Source organism: Pezoporus wallicus, unplaced genomic scaffold, assembly GCF_028554395.1.
Source record: "Pezoporus wallicus isolate ANWC-B61680 ecotype Strahan unplaced genomic scaffold, APGP_CSIRO_Pwel_v1 contig_8047, whole genome shotgun sequence".
NCBI lineage: Eukaryota > Metazoa > Chordata > Aves > Psittaciformes > Psittacidae > Pezoporus > Pezoporus wallicus.
Window position 1 is genome coordinate 3,425,685 of NW_026639548.1, and position 25,025 is coordinate 3,450,709.

The 25,025-nt window shown below is 39.1% G+C and overlaps 1 protein-coding gene across 10 annotated transcripts in view; it reads left to right on the forward strand.

Annotated features, from left to right (window-relative positions):
- The window catches only part of RIMBP2 (RIMS binding protein 2), a 136,395-nt gene that overhangs the window by 95,666 nt on the left and 15,704 nt on the right, over positions 1-25,025 (forward strand). For 6 of the 10 annotated variants that reach the window (XM_057414914.1, XM_057414913.1, XM_057414915.1 and 3 more), the window contains 10 exons: positions 3,382-3,586; positions 9,915-10,066; positions 12,693-12,769; positions 13,709-13,818; positions 14,232-15,041; positions 17,136-17,287; positions 17,657-18,124; positions 19,448-19,597; positions 20,838-20,996; positions 23,928-24,653. In XM_057414914.1, the coding sequence (XP_057270897.1) occupies positions 3,382-3,586; positions 9,915-10,066; positions 12,693-12,769; positions 13,709-13,818; positions 14,232-15,041; positions 17,136-17,287; positions 17,657-18,124; positions 19,448-19,597; positions 20,838-20,996; positions 23,928-24,653 (3,009 nt within the window). The remainder of the gene's footprint in view (positions 1-3,381; positions 3,587-9,914; positions 10,067-12,692; positions 12,770-13,708; positions 13,819-14,231; positions 15,042-17,135; positions 17,288-17,656; positions 18,125-19,447; positions 19,598-20,837; positions 20,997-23,927; positions 24,654-25,025) is intronic. The other 4 variants (XR_008972850.1, XM_057414919.1, XM_057414917.1 and 1 more) reach the window with 1 other exon arrangement.

Genomic DNA, 25,025 nt, shown 5'->3' on the forward strand with positions numbered 1-25,025 from the left:
AGTGCTCAAAACTGTTTTTATTTCTTTGTTTATTTCACATCTCTTTGTTTACTGTGTCCTATTTGGAATTTATTGCTTTGCACTTCATCCAGAACACCTTGGACAGCATGCAGGTATTTTAGGGCATAAATTCTCCTTTCCTTGTCATGAATCTTGCACTTTGACCTTTAAAATGAGTATGATAGTCCTGCCTAACCTTGCATGGGATGTGTGCTAGAACCATTGTTACACAAGCATGCTTGGCATTTATTGACCTCATACCAAATCACTTATATCAGAAGTTTTTTTTCTACAAGAGATTGCTTTTCAAATCTGGCATGACCTAATGAAAACCCAGAAGCTGGTTTTGACAGCTTATTTCTGGTGAGCATGCCCAGTAGGAATGGTTTGGTAGTTTATTCAAGATGGTGCCTTTCTGACTGTGTGGATTTTGTCTGAATTCAGATTGTTTCTTTGTTAATACAGAGATAATTTTATGTGATATTTTCTCCTTAAGTTGAATGCTTGAGCCATCTATTGAAAGCCATTGCTGCTGTGTAAACAGTTAAACCATGAAATGAATATGTGAGCTAATTACTAGTCTGAATTCAAGCTGTCCACCTGGAAAGTTGCTCATTGTCATATCTGTCTTGTGTGAACAGTATTTTTTGTAATGGATGAAGTCTGCTTCATTTTCCATTTAAGAAGCTGTTTACATTTTAGAAATAGCTCTCTGTATTGTATGAGAAACTTGGCAAGTACCAGGTGGCATACATTCAAGTGTGGTCTGGAGCAGAGAATGTGTTTTCATACAGCCACTGCTATAGAACCAGGTTTAGGGAGATTTGGTAGACCTGGCACTTTTATGTTGTTGTTAGGATAGGCTATACCACAATATAGAATAAAAATTCTTCTGAGAGCATAAGCACATGCCTTGCTCTGCAGTGACATCCAACACGTAGATTTTCCACAGGGAGGTGAGTCGCTGGGTAACAATAAACCTGCCTCAACTGAAAAAACAAAGATGGGGACGGGCTGCTTCCCACCAGCGCTGTTGTGGATTTTAGGACAATTTGTTCTTTACTTAGTAACAGCTTTGTACTCACTTCTAACTCACAACCTTGATAGAAAAGTAGTGAAGGCATTTTTCATCCAGGCTTCGTACTGTCATGAAAGAACAACTTGAAGTTTGTAGATGCTCAAAAGAAAAGTCAAACTTATAGTTACATATGAAATGCAAAGAAGTTTTAAATTAATAAATAATACATTAAAATAATATTTTTCCAAATTTTTTTTTAAGGCAGCCTTAGCATCTTGTTCAGGTCTGGATTTGATGCTTTTATTTTTTATTTAATGATAGGGTTTCTATAACTGCATGTGGAAAGGTCAGTATATATTTTTAGTGAGTTGAATACCTCATCCTTAAGCTTCCCATTGGAAAGAGGGGATCTAAAAACCCACATCAGTTTACTACTTTCTTTGTTTAATGTTCTTTTAAAATTGTACATAGATGAATTATTCATGCACCAAATTAACAAGTAGCAAAGGCTTATATTTTGGTTGCTCAAAACCATGGTGAGAAGATGAAAGACAAAAAAACCACCAAAAATCAAAGCATTTAATGTTTATGTAAAACTCCCACAAGGTCTCTCTAACCGTATTGTTTTCTGTTTCATAATGAGGCAGGTAGATACCCTTGAGACTTCTTTGGCAGAACTAAATTAATTTGTGTTTTATGAATACGAAGAAATTATCTCCTCAAAATTCACTGTAGCTTTAAAAATATATTTGTTACAAAAGAAAGGAACAAACAGTACCACCTGCTGTGGTAGGAAATTGAGATTTTTGTGTTCTTCTGGGGACTATAAGTGTTTTGTTTGTCCTTAGCTGTGCTAAGCTCTTTTTATAGTTATATGTAATATATGTTGTTTTCTTGATATGTAGTATGTGCAGGTCTTTTTATATGAACTGAGAACATTTTTCTTTCAAGAAAAAGATGTTCAGTACAATTAAATGAATCCAACTGGTATCCAGACTTCCTTTGTTAGTTCAGTTGTTTAACTAGGCATATACTATGAAGGGGGTTTTAACGAAGGGAAGTCATGTTTGTTCATCATAAAGCATCAGATTAGGATATAATTTATTAGCTGTTTACATAAGGAGTTTATTACTGTCTTTGTTGAGCTACTTCTGCCTGTTTGGGTGGCAGCACATAAGACCACGAGTGCTCCCTAGGTCTAAAATGGTACTTTTGCTCTGACACATTTTCGGAGTACAGAACAACTGTTTGCCCCTGTGTGAAAATCAGACCTCACAACTGAGCTTCTCAGGAGCTTTGCTGGTTCTTCAGTATTTGCAACACGTGTTATTGTGCTCTTTCCTTACTCTCTGGGCACTGTAGGTTTGTGGGGTTTCTTTTTGGGAATATCTGATAGTGTATGCAAATAGATACACAGGCTGTTTATAAATGCAGATTGAAATTTAAATGCATTCTATTGAAAAAAATCATTGTATCTTAAATTTAGCTGGTACAATGAATGTGCAGATTTGGATTTCACATTTTCACTCCCCTTATGAATGTTTTGAGTAAAAGTTGTAAAGTCATAGGTTCCCTTTGTCATTTCTTTCAGCCAGGGAATCTTTCCATCACTTCATCCATTTTTTCACATCAGGAATTCGTAAACTGTATGTAGGCAGATTTCCCAAGTCAGCACACAAGTTTATCTTTGAAGTTCTGTTTTGTTGAAGGCTGATGCCTCAAAATAAAAATGTTTGCCAACAATGACATTTTGGTACTTCTCACAAGCTTACACACATTCTCCTCTTGGCTGGTGTCTGGATTACTTCTGTGTGTTTTGGCATCTGTAGTGAGGAGCATTATTTTTGCAAGGGAATTCAGCCAGTAGCTAGGCTCACATTCTGCATGAACCATTGTTTGCCTTTTTTTGTTGTTGTTGGGTTTTAATACATAAATGTTAATCTATCAACTCAGGAGTCTTCAGCTTAGTAACAGAGGAATGGCAAACCTCAGAAATACATCTGAGGTTTAAGAAAAGTTGGAAGAGTGCACAAAAGTGACATTCAGATGTGTGTAGAAGTCACAAAGCTCCAGGATCTGTTTGCAGGTGTTCTTGGCAGTGATTTTGTTCTAGCAGTGCCAAAAATACAATGAGGAAATTTCCCTTTGGAAATTGGGGATTAAAGGAATACTTACTGCGATATTACAGAGATACTAAAAGGTTTTGTTCTAAACATGGGTGAGAATTTAGGGGCAGAAAAATGTGATTGTAGGCCTGTGCATCCCAAATACTTTGCCTATCCTGGCTTCCTGGTACTGTAGGAAAATCTGATGCAGTCACAGCTCGCTCTGAACTCAGTCTGTGTGATGTCTTGCTTGTGCAGGCCAAGGTCCGAGAGCTAGAGGAGAAATGCCGGACGCAGAGTGAGCAGTTTAACCTCTTATCCAGAGAGCTGGAGAAGTTCCGACAGCAAGCAGGGAAGATTGATCTCCTGAGCAGTAACTCAGTGGCATCCTCAGATATCTCTGGTTCTCCCGGTAAATCTCTATCCCAGTTAATGAATGGAATAGCCACTTCTATAGGCAAAGGTAAGGACCAGCATTTTATCTGTAGTTACCTGCTGTACCCTGTACGTTTTAAGGTGTAACTTGATGTAAATACAGTTTGCTTCTACAAATGGAGGACAGAATTTGCTTTGTTCCTGTTTTGTGACTTGTTTAAATTTCGGAGTATCTTTTAAGTCTTCACTGAGGTTGTTCCAGTTTTATTCAGGCACTGCTTTGAGTAGAATTGTCTCTTGTTGAGTGTAGTGACGAGAAACGTGTTTAGAGTTAAAATGTTGTATTCTTTATGTAAATATCTGCTTCTCCTGGAAGAATAAAGACTGACCTTCACTGTTTCAGGGAGAGGGTTAGATCTGCTGTCTTACTGAAATAGCAGTTCATGAGAAAAGAACGCCCCCCCTCCCCCCTTGCATTCGCTATTACATAAAAGAAACTTGTAAATAGACCTCGGTAAAAAATGGAAAGACTGCATGGAGTATTTTGCCAAGCATGGAAATGTATTTGGTTTAATTGCATTTGTTCAACAGAAAAGGCATTTCCCCATACAAACTTGGAAGTAGAACATTAGGAAAACATTTCAATGCAAGCAAACACTGACTACAAAAACACAGGTACAGTCACAGTGATTTTGATTGGAAAGGGGCTTCATGGGATATATTTTAATAGAACTGAATAGGAATATTATCTACAGTTGCTTACTAAATTACACCTATATTATTGGTCTTTCACATATAGTGCTCAGTAACTTCAGCCCAGTATGTGTTTTTCCAAGTGAATTTCTGTCAGGTCATATCCTGTTGCCAGAGGCAGCTTCTCCTCCTAAGTACATGACTTTGTTAACCATTCATTATTCATAAGAAAATTGCGAAGATGAAGGCAAGAGGTTACCTGAAGACACTTGAAACTAACTTGCATGCAAATCATGTTAGACTGTACATTTTAACTGTGTTGTTATCAAGGCTGCAGAGTATGCTTACCAGCTCAGTATCATCCATGCTAGAATGACTTTGTAACTACCCGTTCCACAAAGGAACACTTGTCAGGTAATTTCCATTACTTACAAATTCCCCCCAGGTTGTTTTAAAATCAGTATGAAGAGGAGCTGGGAAAATGAAGTAGTCTTGACTTTTCATCTTCCTAAGTTTCTAGAAAAAATTTGAGGCATAGTGCCTAGAAATCACAAGTCATTTCCCTATCATTACAGATGAGCAGTTATTTTCAGTGAAGGGTGCTAAACTCAATGTGAAATCAAGTCAAAAGGAACCAAGGTGACATCCTTCTTTCATTTCACTTCAGTAACTTTGTACATTGTATGCCTTGGGTTTTTGAACACAAAATTTGAGCTGTTTGTGGTCTTGCCCACTGTGCTGCATACTTGTTTAGAGGCATATCTGGAGCTGCAAGTCTTACATAAGTGGGTGTTAAAGTGCGCTAAATAGAGAATTCAGAAGGCATTACCTGATAGCTGTAAGAATTTGTAGAAATGTAACATAAACAGGATTAGCTGCTCATGTCTCCAAGGGTGGGATTTTCAAAGCAACAATTAATTTTAGAGGAAAGGTAGTTAGGTATTGAGATGTCCTTTAGGCAGCTAGTGAAGGTCAGTCTGTATCGCTGGATAGCCTAAATCTGGATTGAGATCTGGAATTGATATAAATAGGCCCCAGTCCTCAAGTAAAAAACAAGTAAACTTTCTGAGGTCCTCAGGCAAACTTTCCAAATTAACTTACTTTTATTTTTGAAATGTTAATGGAAAAAGCTTTCAAAAAAGCCTTCAAAACCTAACAAACAGACATATTCCAAGAAATCCTTGAATGAAAACACAGCTAAGTCTGTATTGATGTCGTTTGAAGGCCTTGCTCTATACACCTTTTCTTATAACCTACTGATTTTTATGACTTATTGTTCAGGGACTGCAGTACTAGTGTATAAACATCAGAAATCCTAGGACAATATTCATTCTCAGGATGAACGCGCTGATAACAGTAATGTTTGAGCCAGTGGGGAGGATTTCTAATTATTGAAGTCAACTGTTTGACACTAATGATGGTAATGCTACAGCAAGTTCTTCAAACCAGAAGTGTAGTTATTTTTATTATGTGTGAGGAAGAAAGAGCACAAGAGGGAACACAAGGACAGCTTTCAAAGCAAAGCAAATGATGGAAGCAAGATCAGTTTATGACCAGATGCTTTGCCCTAATGGGTGATGTTTGAATGTATCAGGAAATGAAATAAACCTAGCCAGAATAGATTAGGATCTAAAAAGTTCACTCTATATATATAATAGTGTCACAATTATAGAATCATAGAATAGTTAGGGTTGGAAAGGACCTTAAGATCATCTAGTTCCAACCTCCCTGCCATGGGCAGGGACACCTTACGCTAAATCATATCACCCAAGGCCTCGTCCAACCTGGTCTTGAGCACTGCCAGGGATGGAGCATTCACAACCTCCCTGGGCAACCTATTCCAGTGCCTCACCACCCTAACAGGAAAGAATTTCCTTCTTATATCCAACCTAAACTTCCCCTGTTTAAGTTTTAACCCATTACCCCTTGTCCTGTCACTACAGTCCCTAATGAAGAGTCCCTCTCCAGCATCCCTATAGGCCCCCTTCAGATACTGGAAGGCTGCTATGGGGTCTCCACGCAGCCTTCTCTTCTCCAGGCTGAACAGCCCCAACTTCCTCAGCCTGTCTTCATACAGGAGGTGCTCCAGTTCCCTGATCATCCTCGTGGCCCTTCTCTGGACTTGTTCCAACAGTTCCATGTCCTTTTTATGTTGAGGACACCAGAACTGCACACAATACTCCAGGTGAGGTCTCACAAGAGCAGAGTAGAGGGGCAGGATCACCTCCTTCAACCTGCTGGTCACGCTCCTTTTGATGCAGCCCAGGATACGGTTGGCTTTCTGGGCTGCAAGCGCACACTGAAGTCAACCCGTGTTCATTTTCTCATCGACCAACACCCCCAAGTCCTTCTCCACAGGGCTGCTCTGAATCTCTTCTCTGCCCAACCTGTAGCTGTGCCTGGGATTGCTCTGACTCAGTTGTAGGACCTTGCACTTGGCATGGTTAAACCTCATGAGGTTGGCATCAGCCCATCAGATATAGAAACTTTAAGATCTATTATTCATCAGATAAGAGGCTCATTTAAATGGCATTTCTAGATAATTTAGGTAGTCCATAATGAATCAGTAGTTCCAATAAATAAACTGGAGGTTGTACTAATTTACTACAAGGATGGCCAGCGCTACTTGTGTTGGGAAATTTAAATTAAGTGTGGTGTTCTTCCTTGCCTCTTTCCATAAAAGGGTAGTCTTCAGACTTCCTTAACCAGATACTTGGCAGTCATGGGAAAATAAAGGCCATTTTGACGGTATATGGATTTTATGAGACTTTGTAGACAAAATCCCCTTGGCTTCATAAGGTTCTTCTCTAGTATTTAGAGAAAAAAAAAAAAAAAAGAGACATTCTTAGAAGCTGCTGTGTGTTCTTAGGAACTGACCTTGTGAATTTTACGTTTTTAACTCTTGGGTTTTTTTTTGCAGAGTGCAAAAATGAAAGGGGCTTTTTTTTTTTTTTTTTTCATAGTTTCCAGTGAGTTAACAAGTTTTAATAGGTCTGATTCTTCCACATTCTGCTGTTCAAGCCCAGGGACAGCAGTGAAATTGTCTAGGATGAACAAGAGAACCCTGTTTGAAATTGTTTCTTGTTCTGGAGGTGAAGTTAGACCTGGTTTTAAATGTAGCCATTTTTGTCTGTACTCATGTGTTCGTGATCCCCAGAACAGACGATTGGCAGATTACCAAGATTCAGGAGGATTCGGGAGGTTTCAGGAGGAATGTGCTTCATGCACAATGGATCTGTTTCTCTTCTTGCCAAGGCATTGCTCGATGATGCTGTGTTGTTTTTTTTTAATCCAACTATGACTCTACATACATAGAATCAACATGAATTTTCATGTATTATTTAGTCATCTTTTGACCTTTTTTAAAGTCTCCTGTCCAGAATACGCAGGAACTAACTGCTACTGTTTTATGACATGGCTTGCCCCAAAATCTGTTCTTTCCAATAGATTGCAGATATTAGAATTCAATGAAACTGCATTAATTTTTAAGCTGCTTTAAGAAATATCTCCAATTGTGGTCCCAGATGAAAGCAGTCCCACAGCATGGGAAAGAGTCTTAGAGGATCAGCTCCTGTTATTTCACATGCTTTTTCATAAAGAGACAGGAGTTGGTGGCACCCACTACAGGTTTTATTGAGCAGGGAGATGTTACATTGCACAAGTAGCCAAAATAATAGCGAAACAGAGGGCTCTGAAGGCAGCAATAAGTCCACTTAGGAAGACAGATCCATTTTGCATAGCTATTTCTGAGGCAGAAGCTATATTTAGACATACATTGAGGGATATGGGTATAGTCTTACTCTGCTGAGCAGTGGTATCTGAGTAGGCTGTATCTAGTTATTAGCACAGTCTGGAGCCATAGATGTGTACAGTCATATGAGGCAATTACAACTAGTGCACAGTTTTCTGTCCTATGTATTAAGGACTCAAGGTAAATTTTACATACCCTTTTTAACAAGTGGAAAAAATAAGGGAGTTAAATATCTTCCAGGATCTTGATATTTCTGGGGTTCTTGATAATGCATGTTCCTATCCTGATTATTATCCTGTTTGTATGCAAAGCAAGGGCTATGTTGTCCAAAAATCTTTCTCCACATTTTGTATATAGTGAAACTAATTTAATAATAAAGTCTGAAAAATCCAGGAGGTATGAGACCAAACAGCAGTTTCTTTTGAATGAATAATCACAGTTGGACCAGTTATTTATAGGCTTGGCACTGATGAGCTGATATGGCAAGCACATTAACAGCAAACAGAAGGAGCTAAATTGGCTAAAGGTTTCTGAACGGGGATGACTTTTCTGTTATATATGTGAGAGAGGTTCCAAGAATAAAAAATGTGCCCTTTTTCAGCCTGGGGACTGCTGTAAGCAGGGCTGGTTGTAATTAATCTTTTATATGATGACTTGTGTATTTCCCTGCTGTCAATGTGCTTAAGCTGTCCTGCTGTAAATTACAGTGATGCAGAGAAAAATAATCATATCGGACTAAGGAGAACACCAGAAAAACCCTCTGATGATATGTTTTGGAGCTTATTCTCCTCTGCAAGATGAACAGAGAAGTTCCACTCATAATTCCTGTGGCATGTGTTTGGGAAGCTTACAATTCAGTAGCAAAACACTGCTGTCCAGAATTCTGCAGAACTGGAGAGGAAATGCTGAACCTACACATATCCATTGTCTGAAAAAATTAGAGCATAGATTCACTATGTTAATGAGAGAGAGAGAAAGGAGAAGGCATTCTTCATATCTGATTGTGTCAGCAATGCCCTAGCTCTCAGCTTTGCTGTAACTTCTGCTGATGCGGCAAGTATAATTAGGTTCAGTTTACAATATCCTGCTTGTTTTCATGTCATCTGGGGAATAAACTAACAGTAAAAGGGAAAAAATGTACAAGTATTTTTTATTACACTTTATTAGTCCCTCTTGCAACATTGATGGAGTTGTTTCAACTTGCCTCTCCTCACCACTGGGCCCAGTTTTCACTTGAGTTGGGACGAGAGTGTTCAGCCTCTTGTAAGGCTGCCTCCCTGAGTCCTTTAAACGTGCAGTGTAAGTTGTCATCTTCTTTTTATTTTTAAGTGGAGGTGGGATCCCTTCTGTTTTTTAGAAACTGAAGAGATGGCCCTGGGATCAAACTGTGTGTTTTGGTACCAGTGTAAATGAGGAGCTCATAAGAAATGTGAAGCAGGTGTTCTTGGAACTCTGTCCTGCAAAAAGCCAAATCACTTCCCTTCATTTCCACATGAATATCCTGCCAACTAAATTACTAGCATTTCAGCTGCTTTCTTAGAAGATAAATACGTGACTTGATTCTACTTTACAGTACATGACAAAGTCCCCAAGGGAAATAGAAGGGTTCCAACAGCAGCTTTTAGTGCTGGGCATGTTAAGCAGCATGTCAGATAACTCGTCTGAAGCTATCAAAGAACACAAGTGGATTTTTATTTTTTTTTCATTAGGGAAAATTTTAACTTTTATTTGATTTATTTATTAAAACACCTTCACTTTCTACATTATATTCCATTACATATTGTTGACTTATGCAATTTGCTGAAAGGCTAGGAACTAGTAGGCTTAGTAACTTTTATGCACTACAGTCTACCTACCTTAGTCTTTTTCTAGAAGGATTTCTAACAGTATGAGGAAATAACTCACTGCTTCTTATTACTTGGCAATGTTTTTGCTTAAGAACAATACTTATGTGTGTTTTGGTCACTGCCAGGTCATGAAAGTCCTTCTGGAAGTCGTTGTGTGATTTCAGAGTTTATACGACCCCTTCAAATATCTGGAGACAAACCAGAACAATTGTCTGTCAAACCTACATTCCTGTCCAAGTCAAGATCTGGTACCCCAAGATGCAGATTTGATTCAGACGTGAGTCTTTGTCCTTTAAAATTTGTTACTGAAAATATATGTTATGGGGCCAAGACTTCTCCACTCCAGGGGACCTGTGCAGATTGGTCCACCTGGTTTTAGAAGGTCAAGATATGAATGTTCTAATTTTCTGAGACAGCTTGGTTACCATGGGAATTAACTTGGTTAACCAGTGGGAATTAATCTGATATTTTCAAAGAAGTCTTAGCTGATACCCTAGTTACACAGCATTAAAAAATGGGTGTGAGAGAGCTTTGAGATTCTGTGAAAACCTCAGCCTCCACTGTTGTACTGCTTCTGTGCATAGTAAGTCAGCATTTCAGTTTGTGGTTTTTTTTGGTGTATATCTGTGTTATGCAGCTTTATTTTTATTTTATCTGCCAAAAGGTGTGATTTTGATACAGCCTGGACAGGTGAAAGAGAAGTTCCATGCAGTGCCCTGTCCAGGCAGGTACTCTCTGACAGTGAAGTAGCTCATTCTGCAGGACTTCTTTCTAGCAGTCTCCTAAACTGATATTGAGCCAATAACCTGGAACTGAAAATTGCAGGATGTGAGCAGGCAGCTATAAGGAAGTGATCTTCAGATTTTACTCTCTACCTTGCTGTGTAAATCCCATTCTTAATCCTTATGAAAGTAAATGAATTGAAACTGTGTGCATACTTTATTTTATATTAATTGCCACTGAACCTATGGAAGTTGGTAAAATGTTTTAAAGTGGATCACAAGCCTGAGTATGGTGCGGGATATTCTTGTACAGTAGGAATTCCATGGGCATATGTAAGGAGAATCCAGAAATAAGTATATGTGTATATTTATGTTTAGCAGCATAGCTGAGAAGTGGGAACATTCACTGCTTTTTGAAGAGGCCACAGAAAAAGCATCCCGAAGTAGTCAAACCAGAAAAGGCAGCGTAACAATGTGACTTACAGAGGCAAAACTAACAGCAAGAAATAGAAGTGCACTTCAAATTTAACTCCCTCTTTCTATTATTTTTGGGTTATCTCACAGAGAATGTCAAGCCCTCTATTGCAGAATTGTTCATTGTGTGTCTTCTAGAGTGTAATTATGTGATGCATACTTACATTATGCAAGCTCACAGAAATTAAGCTCCATTCTTTCAGGGGTATCCAGGACCCAGGGGAAGAGTGTATGAATAAAATCCAGAAATGGAGCATAATGCTGTGAAGTGTGAAATAAAAGCAATTGACGCTCTGTGAAAATACATCTGCAACTTCCCTGATTGTTACTAGTAACAAAGTCTTCTAGAATAAGCATTATCGGGTTAGTTAGGAGCTTTGTGACATGCCTGTACAAAGTTTTCAGAATGGTAACACTTGACAATGTCTGCATTCCCAAATGCTACACAGGGGGAGTACCTGTTAGCTGACTATTACTGTCTCATCGCTGGAAGTGGAGTTTTGGCAGAATAGTGTGTGATGTGCTAACCCAACAGGAACAATGACTTGACTCAGTAATTTTCTGGTGCACTTTTCTTCCATACAAAACCAGGCAGGGACCAGTTTAGGCCTGAAAGTTGCAGTTCAATATTCACATTTTCCAGATCATAAAATTATGTTCAATTTTTCCCTTATTTGATCCCACTGTTAAAACTAGTATTTCTATCTTGAAGTTCTCTCAAGCTCAGGTGAAAGGTTGTTAATTTTTCCTGAAAGAGTTCACAGCATACTGTAAAACAAGGAAAGTGCATTTCTCTCTGTAAAAACTCTACTAGGCTCGAAGCATAACAGAAAGCATTGCTATTTTACCTAGAGATACTTGGCACAGAGCTAGAATAGGTGGAGTCTGTGTTGATTCAGCATTACAATTTAATCTCCAGGGTTTGTAAACTGGATTTCTAATGGAATAAGTGTGTGGCCTTGCAGAATTGAATTAAATGTGATGGTAAATTCAGAGGAAATACATTGCTTCTTTCAGTTAGTGGAAGACGGAATTCAGCAGATGCTGTTGAGGATTGGACTGCCAAGGGGGGGTATATCTTACATGATTCTCATGTTTTGAGATGTTTGGAGCACCAGCTCTAAACTCAGCATTTGTCTTAAGTGCTTAGTCACTGGTATGAGGTTTCTACTATTACTTCTGATGAAAACATTAGAGTATCACCCTAGGTTGTCCGTGTGATCATGTTGCTGTATTATGCCTGGAAACACTAGGCATGCCACTTACAACAGGTCATCTTGGAATAACTGAGTTTACTATACTTTAATGAAGACTTTAGTAAAAACTTAGAAGGGTGAGGTGGTCAGTAAGACTGGTATGGTAAAAACATGTCTTTATTAGGCAGCATGAAAGGGAATGGTGTGGTCAGCATCACATCTCCTTCAGCCATTTCCACTGACCTATTTAGCAAGCTTTTGAGGAAAACCACCATCCATTCTTAGGCAGGTGGTCTGACACTCTAGCAAGATATCAAGGAATAGGTCTTTGTCCTGTTAGAATCTGACTTGCAGTTCCTCTGTAGCCTAAGCTCTTCCAAGTAAAATTAACCATGTTAGAATTGAATTTATTTATTCTTAAATGTTGCATGTTTGCTGTGTGATTTCTGTCACCCATCAGGAAAACAGTGCTTTTTGAAACACCGTTGTATTTTTTTTGTTGTCTTTACAGATGGATAATGACCAGAATTCCAATACCTCAAAGCAGAGATACTCTGGGAAAGTCCATCTTTGCATTGCCCGATATAGGTAACCCCCCTAGCTCATTACTTCTATAATACATGTTTGTAATATTCAATGTTTGGTTTTGCTTCACTTTCATTCATGCACCTAATTATTACCAGGAACCAATGTTATGGATGGCAGACCCCTTTCCTGTTTGCAGTGGCTGCACAGTAGTGCCATTTCCATGTGCTTTTATTGTCAGAGAAAGTTTAGCATGACATGCCTCTTTTAGCCACTCCTGTATTTCTACCCTTCAAGGTCTAAATGAGATGAGGTATACTTCCTACTTCATGGAGGATGTCTCAATCTGTTCTTACAAATTGCTTTTTCATCAGGGCAAGAAAGATTTGAAAGTTCTTCTTATCTTTATTTTGCCCATTAAAATTTCAGATCTGAAGTACTGTGATAATAAAATTTTCTGTGACTTAACAATTTCTTAAAGGATGGGTATGGATTTAAATACTTTGTAAGAAGTTTTTGTCTATGAGTACCTTGTTTTAGGTGTAAACTCCCTGGTTTTGTCTCTGTTAAACTTGTCTCTGTTGAAGTTAAACTTGTATAAAAGACTGTCTGATAAACGGAATATGGGTATAGAAAAAGACCTCCACAACAGAGTTTGCTTTAATTCACTTTAAAAAAAGAAAATACTATGGCCAGTGTATTCCAAGAGTCCCAGCTGAGAAATGTGTGAGCAAATTATATAGAAAAGGACGTGGTTTTAAGTGTGGAGCACTTCAGCAAATAGGTCACGTTTCATGGCAGCCTGCTGGTGGTACAGTTGCAGTTCACAACAAACTGACCTAGACTGAGCTCAGAATGTATGTTTCAGAAGGGAAGCAAAAAGATTGAGCTGAGGAATTACCATCCTGTGCAGGCCTAGAACTGTACACCTTTTTCTGATTAATATGCAGTTGTGTGGGGGTTGTAAGTGAACACACATTTTCCATCTGTATTCCATTGCAGTTATAACCCTTTTGATGGACCAAATGAAAATCCAGAAGCAGAGCTCCCCCTTACGGCAGGAAAGTACCTTTATGTGTATGGAGATATGGATGAAGATGGCTTTTACGAAGGTACTTTTTTTTTAATCTGTGAATTCATGCTAATTCATGCAGATTGAAAGCAGCTCATCTGTCAAACACACTCCTGATTCCTTCCTTCATCTACTACCAAATAAGTTGCTAAAATTATTCCGTCATCATTGTGTCAGTTAACAGAGTTTCTTCACCAGCAAAGCCGCTCCTTGCAGGCAAAGCTAATTATAAGATATTTTATATTGTCAGCTTTTCCTACTGGCAAGCTTTAAGTCGACAAGAAAGCTTACTGGCATTTCTGGGTTTTGCCTCACTGAGCCTTTATATTCTGAAACTGTGACTGCTGTTTATATGCAGTTTTCACTTATATCTTCTTCCTTATCTTGTCTCTTGCAAGACATTGACATGCAAAAGATATGCTCCTTTTTAATGGCATTGTTCTTTCTTACCAGGGGAACTTCTAGACGGACAAAGAGGACTAGTCCCTTCAAACTTTGTGGATTTTGTTCAAGACAATGAGACCCGATTATCAAGCACATTAAGCAGTGAACAAGATCAGAATTTTATCAGCCATTCGGGTCCTGTTTTGGAAGGAGATCTCTTGGAGATAAGTCCACCAAGTCATGTAGACTCTAGTGTAATCAGCAATGGCGCAGGGACTCTGGATGTGAACATTGATGAAATTGGAGAAGACATTGTGCCTTATCCTAGAAAAATCACCCTTATTAAACAACTAGCCAAAAGTGTCATTGTGGGCTGGGAGCCACCGGTAGTGCCACCCGGATGGGGAACCATTAGCAGCTACAATGTTCTGGTTGACAAAGAAATACGGATGAACATAGCCTTGGGAAGCAGAACGAAAGCTCTTATAGAAAAGCTTAATATTTCTACTTGTACATACAGAATATCAATTCAGAGCATCACAAACAAGGGTAACTCAGATGAACTGCAGTGCACTTTGTTAGTTGGGAAGGATGTCATAGTGGCCCCCTCTAATCTTAAAGTGGACAACATAACCCAGATTTCTGCTGAGCTCTCCTGGCTCCCTACAAATAGTAATTACAGTCATGTGATCTTTCTTAATGAAGAAGAATTTGACATTGTCAAGGCTGCTAGCTACAAGTATCATTTTTTTAATTTGAAGCCCAATATGGCCTACAAGGTGAAGGTCATGGCAAAGCCCCATCAGATGCCCTGGCAGCTTCCCCTGGAACAGCGAGAAAAAAAGGAGGCCTTTGTGGAATTTTCTACGTTGCCAGCAGGTTTGATATTTTCCTCCCTGCCCGAAAATGCTTGTTGTGTTTCTTTGAAAATACTAAATAATTTAACATTTAGCTTTATGTTGGAACGCCTGTCACTTTCATGACCAGACTGGGGATTAATAGTTTGCTTTATGGTATCTAAAACTAATTCTGTCCTGCATTACTCTCTTCTTTGTTCTGACTGGAACATTTTGGGGAGATCACTAGGGAAAGCCATGCTTACCATCATCACAGATTACACACTGTTTTATCAGGGTAATCTCCATTTGTATTTAATTTGTCCAGTTATAGTATTTCTGGTAGTAATTTATTTTCATTGGCATGAACAACACTAGGAAAAATACAGTTATTGTGACACATTATTTGCGTGTTGTTTGTGTGTCTTAAAGCACTTTTTACTGAAAATGAACACAGACATCTTAGAGAAGCAACAGTCATTTAGGGGATGTAAATGCATTTTGATTGTGAAGTTGCAATCACATTGTACAATTTGAATTTGTAAAGATAGCAAATCGGCTGTGTTTTGGAAAGTGCTTTCGCATTAGGAATGTTGATAAGTGTTAACAGTCGTTTCCCAGTATTTGAGAACAGTGAAGTAATGTTGAAAACTAGAGCAGAAATAATGTAATGCATTTAAAGGATAATCTCACAATTTTGGGGGTGTACCTGAAAAATTTGATCATCTCTCCTTATAGATCCATCTCACCAAGGTCATCTAATCAAGGGCAAGTAGAAAGTATATATTCGGACTTTCAGAGCACTGAATGTCTCTGAAGCAGGGATAGTCAAATACAAGTGACTCCTGGCAAGTGAAATTTCAACAGCATGTACCGTGCTATGGCTTAATTGACTCCCTGCTGGGATTTGATTCTAGCAAAGGGACAGGAATTAGTTCTGGTCTCTTCCTTAGCTTGCGTGACTTACGTGTAAGGAGACATGCAAGAGAGTGATGCTGGTTGAATAGAGAGGGAGTTAAGCTTGTATGTCTACTGCTTTTGATGTTGTTGATTTATAGTTCCAGTAAAAATGTTCTCAACTCAGGCATTCGCTCTTTTGTCTACAATCATTTCAGTGAGATAAGTGTAGTGCTATTACAGAATCTGCTTGGAGGGGAGCGTGTTTTAAACTTGTGTTGTGTGGCAGTCAGGAGATACTGCCTACATGGTGGCTTGAACTTATTAGCTATGTTGACTTTGTTATTTGGGAAAGGAAGGCCTTTCCAGTGATGTTTTTTCAGGCCAAACACTTCCCATGCTGTATCTCCCTCTAGTTGCTGAAGTATGCTAAAGCAATAAATGAGCAAACTCACAGCAACCAAGGTTTGCATTCTTCTGGCTGTTACACAGAAATGCTTACAGCTGAACCCTGCTTCTGAAGTTTTAGCATGAAACACTTCTCAAGATTTGACTGTTTAATACAACAAGATGCCTGGAAACTAATGACTTAATAATTTCTACGATATTTTTACTTTGACTTTCTGTCCAAAGTAGAGCTATTTTTGGTGGGGTAATAACGTCTTTTAAGTAAGGATGTATTTCAACACTAATATGTTACAAATTCCTTAAAAGGTTAGTAGGTGTCTTTTTTTTTTTCTTCAGTGCAAACACATTGAATCCAGTCATCCTTTAAACCAGTGTGCTGCTCGTTGAAAAAGTTAAAGTTCTGGCTTGCAGTTCACATGGCGCCTTAACATCAATGTGCTTCTGGCCTATAAATCATTACTTGGAGTCACACATAGTGCAGAGACTTTTGAAAGTGATTCCTGAGTATGTAGGGTTCATTCAGTGCAGAGATTTATACCAAAAAGTCATTTGCTGTCAGCTGCAGCAGTTTTCCACCAGCAGTGCCACTCCAGGGCCTTTCTCTCTGTCCTTTTTCTGTTAACTTCTGTATTACGGGTAAGTAACAGTTATGCAGCCTGGAGTGATAAAAAATAGGTCCACAGGAAGTTCCAAGTACAGACCATCTTGTAAAGAAGTTTAGCTTACTTAATGGCTGTAAGCTGAGGGCCAGTTCCTGGCTCCATAACTTACTGAGCCTATGCTTCTGTAAGTGCTTTTGAATCTGTATAGTTACTGTTCTTGTCTTTCATAGGTCCTCCAGCTCCACCTCAAGATGTTACTGTACGGGGTGGGTCCACCCCAGCAACCATACTGGTGTCCTGGAAACCACCAACTCTGACAGCAACAGGGACCTCCCATGGGGCCAATGTTACAGGCTATGGTGTTTATGCAAAAGGTCAACGGGTGAGTTCTTTCAGCGTTATAGTGACCATCCACATTACGTGAATTTCAACTGGTAGGTGAAGGCAACAATAAGCATGCAACAGCACTTGGATGTGTGCAGGTTTTTCTCAGCTTTCAGTAGAACCTACTCTTGTTTCTGTGTATCTATCTTGCTCATTAGCTTCCTTTCTATAATCACTTCATCTTTTGGACAAATGGATTGAAAGGGTTAAAGATAACTGGTGCTAACTGGTGGGGGCTGTTGCAGCCAGCCCACTCTGTGTTGGCAGTAATTCTCTCCATGTTAAGACTTGAAAGGTTGTATTTTAGTGGGGTTGGAGGGGAGGGAATTAGTTATCTTCATGCTAATATGTTGCTTGTTTACTTCAGGTGGCAGAGGTGATCTTTCCAACAGCAGAGAACACATTGGTGGAGCTAATGAGACTAAGGAGTTTGGAAGCCAAGGAAGTTACTGTTCGAACACTCTCTGCACAAGGGGAATCAGTGGATTCTTCTGTTGCTGCCATTCCATCTGATCTACTGGTGCCTCCAACCCCTCACCCCAGAACTGCTCCCAAATCTAAGCCATTAGCAAGTGCCGGAGCCCCAGAAACCAAAGAAGAACATTTAGGTCCACATTTGAAAATGGATGAGTCATGGGAGCAGACTCGTTCGGCATCCCCTGTTCATGGACACATGCTTGAGCCCCCTGCTCCCAACTTTCACAGCCCGCTCCAGGGGAGGAGGTCTCCATCACCCAACCGAATACTCCCTCAACCTCAAGGCACGCCTGTCCCAAATACTGTTGCAAAAGCCATGGCAAGAGAAGCTGCACAACGAGTTGCAGAAAGCAGTAGGGTAAAGGCAAACTTTTTCTTTCAAAAAGTCTTTTTTTGTTTAGGCTGGCTTTATTCATTGTGGTACTTTCCATCAAAGAATTTTTTCATCATATGCTTTAAGGAACAGCTAATTATTCCTAAACCCCAAAGATCTGTAGTTTGAGAAGAAGCAGTGTGCCAGAATTCTGTGCCATCTTCCACAAATATGCTTGTAACCATAAAGGTCAGCTTTTGATTGGCATAGGAAGCCCATAACAGTACTAGAAATGTTGTCTCCAAAAATGCAGAACCTTAGTTCTGGGCAGGGGGTAGTAATCATCAAAGTTTGTGCTTGGATCCTGCAGGACTCAAAAGGGAGGCTTATGCTTATGTGAGAAAAGTCAGCCAAGTTCAGAAGTACTTTGAAAGAGACCAAAGCAATAAAGGGCAGTGTAAAAATGGGTCCCTAAATAGACAGCTAGACGAAAGTCCTGAGCAGAGTTACTGTGAGAGCTAATCTTTTTGACAGTTCACAAAATGACAATTCACAAAGAAAAGTCTAATAAGGGAATCTAACCAGCAGACAGAGACATGCTTGTATGCTAAACCCAGCTGAATAATTCTGGGTCAGTAAGGTTTGCTGAATACATCTATATGCATGTGTATATTTCTTGCTCTTGTTTATAAATAAAGCAGCCTGGCATAAATGTAATAGAGGGAGAAAAGGCAATTTGTTTGGCATTCTGAGGTGAAAGTTGATTTAAAAACTATATAGGGAAAGAGAATTAAAATACTTCCTCTGGTTTTGAAAATTGCTGACATAACATGCACTGAACCGTGTTTAATTACGTTAATTTTAGTGATGCTTGAAACGTTTAATTCAGGGATCTGGACAGAATTTTACAGGTGGATTCACTCTAAATTAAGTCAAATAGTGCCAGTGGTATTTGTCATGTTTAGTGCCCAAAAGTAGAAGTTCTTCCCTTGCAGTAGGCTGCTGCAGAAGAAGCAAAATGCTGTTGTAGTGACTAGGCTGTCTCCTAAACCTTTGTCAAGGGGAAATTAGCATCTTTGTTAGCAGCCTCTGACTGTAGAATATTGAGAACTTTGACGTAAGTGGTACAGGGAAGAAAGCTGGCAGCTGAGTTGATGCTCACATAAAAGTGTATAATTGTTTATGAGCAAGGATAATACAAGCAGCAAAAAATTCTTGAAAACTCGGGTTACAGTCAGGAAACCAAGATTGCTTTAAACCATGAGTGTGTTTAAATGGTGGGTTCTTGAGTCCTAATGTCTTATATTTGCCGTTTCTTCCGCTGATTGCAGGAACCGTCTGCTTCACAATTTTCTTGTTGCTTTCTAGATGGAGAGGAGGAGTGTTTTTAGTGAAAGGAGTAACGTAGTCCAGTATGCCAACTCAGATGAGGAGGAAGATGGCTATGATTCTCCTCATGTCAAAAGAAGGGGGGCTTCAGTTGATGATTTCCTGAAAGGGTCAGAACTTGGAAAGCAAGTGAGTAGCCTGGTTGTGTTACTGTCTCAGGTGTCTCACATGAAACAAGGGCTCAATGAAATTAAGTTCTTTGAAGCCTAAAAAGATTAAGCTCTGTTATGTACTAGGAATTTCGTCAAAGCTAAATGTGAAATCTCTTGTGGCTGCAAATATTCTCAGGTCTGATTAGGTTTCAAATTTAGTTTTCATGTAAGGCTGAAAGAATTCCTCATTGCTTTAAAACACTGTGTCAAAAAATGCACTTTGAGAGATAGCGCTGAAATTATGACTGGACAAACAGCTACAGTGTGTTAAGTGTAACTTGATTCTTAGACGTTTATTTTATAGCTTCACTTACTTGTATTTTAATTGCTCATTTGCATTATTTATGAAAAATGCTCAGTCTACCACTGGGTTTGTTAGGCAAGAAATAATTGGAGAAAATTGGAGAAATCTCATCTATGATGGCCTTCTCCATAAGAAATTATTAGCTGGCTAATTTCATTATAATGGCCATGTGCTGCCAGTATCTTCCAGAAGGAACTGCTATTCCATGTGCTGATTCCCTATCTAAAGTCTTTTCTTCACTACTACTGGGGGAGGAAGGAATGCAGTGATTTCTAGAATTCTAGTGCTTCTAGAATACCTGATCAAATATTCCTCTGCAATCTGACAGTCAGGTGACTCCATTTGAAAGTTCAGAAATATTAAGTTCTGTTCATGATCTGATTTGTTAGATGTTTGCAGAGGCCACTCCTGTTTGAGAGAATGAAAGCTTCAAGTTTCATTAGCTGGCTATATCACACAATGGTAGTAACATCCTGCAAGAATTAAATGCTGATCACTTTTAAATTACAATGTGATGTAACAAGCATCTGTGAAGAGCAGGTGATATGAGAATTATCTTAGGACCTTTACAGTTTGGTCAGCAAGTGCACTGATGCATGAAGGACCTCATGATTTAAGAATCAAGGAATTCAATCAAGACTAAAACTAGGTTGGGTGCTGTGAGTGCAGACATCCTTTTTTGTATCACCTATGGGATTAAGATTGGATTTCTTGAGTTGGGAGCTTAAGTGGGCAAAAAAATTGAAATCTGGTCTTTCCACTAGAACAGACCAGCAAGCTGCATGCTGTAATTTATATGTAGCTATTAGTCTGCTATGCAAACCTAGGATGTGCTCTAGTCCTCATTGGTGTTAAACAAGGATTTTCAGCTTTACAGTCAGTAAAGATTTTTCTCTTTCATCCTGTCGATTAGCCTCACTATTGCCATGGTGAAGAGTATCATACAGAGAGCAGCAGAGGTTCTGACTTGTCTGATATTATGGAAGAAGATGAAGAAGAGCTGTACTCAGAAATGCAGCTGGAGGATGGAGGAAGGCGACGAGTTAGTGTGACTTCACACAATGCACTTAAGGTAAGTAAGTGTGGCTGTAGAGAAACCTTGGGAGGACCTCCATGCTTTGATTCTTTGAACATTTCTGTTAGTTATGGATTTTTCAGACCATTAGAAATCACACTGTTTGGTAGTCCTAGAACTGGGGTGAACCTTGTTTATGATGTCATTGTTTATGATGTAAAGTAATACATGTAATTGCTTTTGGGTTTTGCATTATTTGATAGCTGATCTTTTAACTAACTGACTGTTTTCCTATATGTAATTGTTGAAGTTGCAATTTCTGTTCTATACTCGGGGACCTTTCCCATGTCCACACAACAATATATTACAACATGTGCTACCCAGACAGTGAGCTGTTTCTGAGCAGGGAGTTTTATATAAACAGCCATGCATACAGTAAAAGAACAACTTAGGTTTTAAATGTCTGAGTAATTTGTCTCTGTTCTAGTACTAGTCCCATCTCCTCCACAGGCTTTAAAGCATGCTTGTAAGAAAGAGAGTTGGGTCAGCTGTGTTTGAGAAACGCTTTATTAGCGATTCTTGTGCTCTGAGGAATCACAAGAGACAGGAAACACCTATCAGAAATATTGCTTTAACACTGCACAGCAATGTTCATCCTGAAAGACAGCTTCAACATAACAACTAAAGCATACTTAGAATGTTGAACCTACCTAATACAGAATATATATTTCCCATAGTATATTAATGCATGTAAATTGTGTTTGCTTTTAATGTGTCTAGCAATTACACTAAATCGTGTTTTCGTAGAAAGCTGCATGACTTGAACTACAGGGAAACTCGGGTTGATTTTTCATCCTGTATGCTCTTACTTAACTAAAATCCAATACTAGTTTCTCCTGCATACAAGAATTTTGACCATTCTTGTAACTGTTTTCATTCAGTTCTTTGATACTGTCATCTGGAATGAGACAGGTACTTCTGAAAAGAAAAAATAATCTATTACTCTGCTAATATAAAGGTTGAAAATTAGATCTTAATGCATGCCTCTTCTGTTCCCTTACTCTGGGAAAAAGTGAATTATCCCTACACTGTTCTTGTTCTTTGTGCTTCAGAAAGTATATTTACTTCTTGGTTTTAAATTAGTATTGCCAATGTTGCTATTTAAATGAAAGGTTCAGACTGTTAATTGGTGTAGTAAATCATTTCAGACCTGTTCAAGTCTGCAGGCAGACTTCTCTCATGTAGTAGTGTATGGGAAGGGTACGGTTGGTTGACTCATTCTGCAGAAGTGGAATTCAGTGTATGAATACTGCCTAGGGAGTCATGGATGTCTGAGTCTCATTTGGAGGATATGGCCCACCATGCTGATATGATTTCTGATAGAAAATGCAGGTCAGATTCTGCTCTCAAAGTGCTTGGTAATTTCCCCTTTTTCACTAGATGCAGTTTCCCTTTGCAATAGCAGTAATTAACAAAAGAAATGAAGCCGTGTTTGCTGAATTTTCCATGATGTCAGCAGATTCCTGTTCCTCTTGCATCTGAAAGTATGCCAGCCATGCCTTGCAGCTGTAATTGAGAATTCTCTCCCAAATTAATAGATGCCCCAAGAAAACATTTTGCATGCAGGTATATATTTGCTTTATTGGGAGGTTATTATTCAGTCCAGCGGTTCCCCAAAACAAAGGCTGACATGGGTGATCAAGGGAAAATTCAACTCACTCACCTGATCTAGCATTCTGAAATGGGGGATGTTTGAGCTCCAGTCAAAACTAACCATGTTCGTATTTATTGACTTTTTTCTACTTTTATGGCAGTTTTTCTCAAAAGTTTCACAAGGGTGATGCATGTTTTAAAAAGGAATGAAAACAGATAAAACAAATATAAAGTAACTTTGAAAGTTCCTAGTGCCTGAAAAAGGAAGATGTCCAAAACCCAGTGAAGTTTAATATGCTCAGAGAGAGAGGTATTGCTGAAGTCTCCAAGATGATCTTGTCACTATTTATGGGTGCTGTTGTGTCCAGAGACCTACCTCATCTGGGCATTGAGTAAATAAAGTACAAGGAGGGGTGATCTCCGTCATGTAGCCTCTATAAACCATGTCAGTCAAACCCGACACCTCCTGCATCATTTTTCGCTCATCTCAAAGTCCAGCAAAGACACTGCATAGGCCTCTCTTGTCACACCAGCCCATGTTTGTGTAGATGTAATAGAAAAATTACAAAATGTGCCTGTTGTGTTCTGAATGCTTGTTTTAGCCAGGCTGGGATAGTTTTTACCTACTTGTGGTATAAACAGAGACTTTTGCTTCTGCTAATAGGCTGATTTCAAGTACTGGTTTTATCAAGCAGGTATGAGATTATGAAGGTTTGATGGCAGTGCTGTCAGTGCAGGCTGCCTCTCAGGGTCCTTTCTGTGGAAGCCAAGCTGTGAAAATGGTGCAGGTGTTTTACAAAGGATGTAAATAGAATAGCTCTCCTCTGGCAGATTTAATATTCCCTATTCATAGGATGCTTTAACAGATGCAAAGCAAGAAAGCTTGCTAGAGCAGAATTTTAATTCTCAGATATGGGTTCTGGTTACAAAGAAAAATCACATTGCAATTTGGCATGGGGCAAGGAACATACTAAGCATTAGTGCTGTGTTTTAATGCCATTCTCATTCACCATGCTGAAACCTGTATGCGGCTTTTATTGCTTTGTTTTAAATGCATGGGTTTATTCTTGTTAAGAGCATCACTCAGTTGTTTGTACTGACTTCTCATGTTGTATCTGACATCCAGCAACTTCTTAATCATGTCTTTATTTTTCACAGATTCTCATTCAAAGCATGACATCCTTTTCACTAAATAAGCTGCATGTCTTATGTTTGCCATTGCTCTAAAACTAATTCTGTCTTTATTTTTCTTTTCTTCTCCCTTTTCCCTCCCATTTTATTTTTGTCACACACTGTTTGTTCCCTGTCTGGTTTTTAACATTACATAATTTTAAGGAGTGCGATAAGACCACTGAAGCCACTTATTTGGAACAGCCTGACTTTTCACAGCAGATACATCACAGTAAAAAGCTTTTCAGTATTCCAGAAGTAGCTGAAGAGGATGGTGAATACTCTGAACTGCTGTACAAGCAGGGTTTAGGTATGCCCTATAAAAAGAATCCCACAATAGCTAGAGACTCTAGACCACCTAGGCCCTACAATCAAGACCAGCAGCACAACTTCTGGTACCCAGCCAAGCACAGAATTTCAGGCATGGAGGATTTTGCCGCAGACGACAAAGGATGTAAATATAGCCGGTCTTTATCGAGGAGCCCAGACAGTGGACTAGACTGTGGAAGTGAAGAAGAAGAATCTCGCTTTAATTTCAGATATACTTGTGATTCAGTTTCTGCCAACGTTGCATCTAGCTGTTGTGCAGAGACCGCTAACTGTTCGTGCAGGAAAAGCATGAGGCCACTGCTTGCTCGCAGGAAAACCTTAACCAGACAAACCAGCATCGAAGAGGATTTCGGTGACCTGGGTCCTTCCTTTGTAGAGCCCAGGAGTGAACAGGTCAAGCCCAGTTATGAGAAAAAGTATGAGACTCAGAAATGCACTAGAACAGATAATTTGTCTAATGAAGATGTTCAGGGAGGCTGGAAGACCGACTTAAAAATGGCTGACTCTAGGGCAGCTGGTCCACTTGCAAAGCCATCCCACAGAGATGCAGAAGACTCTCTGGTGTGTGAAATAAATCTTCCTTCTAACATCTGCTTGCCAAATCAGTCTGGTTTCTTTCTTTTTTCCCCTTTTTTTTCCTTCCTCAGTTAATTTTTAGAGTCCATCTTTTGGGCCTCTCTGCTACATTTTTTCCTCTTTTTTTTTTCCCTCCCCATTCATTTTTATTATTTATTATTCCACATTTTTCTTTCCAGTCCTCTTTTGTGTCATGCTGCAATCAGTTTAATTTGCTTTACAATGATTTTCCCACAGAACAAATTACAATAATGGCTGCTTTTATTAAAGGACAACTGAATCTAAATTTTAATTAAGGGTTAGCTGAACTATAATTCTTCCAAAAGACTGTTTTTCTTTATTTTGCCCATCTAAATG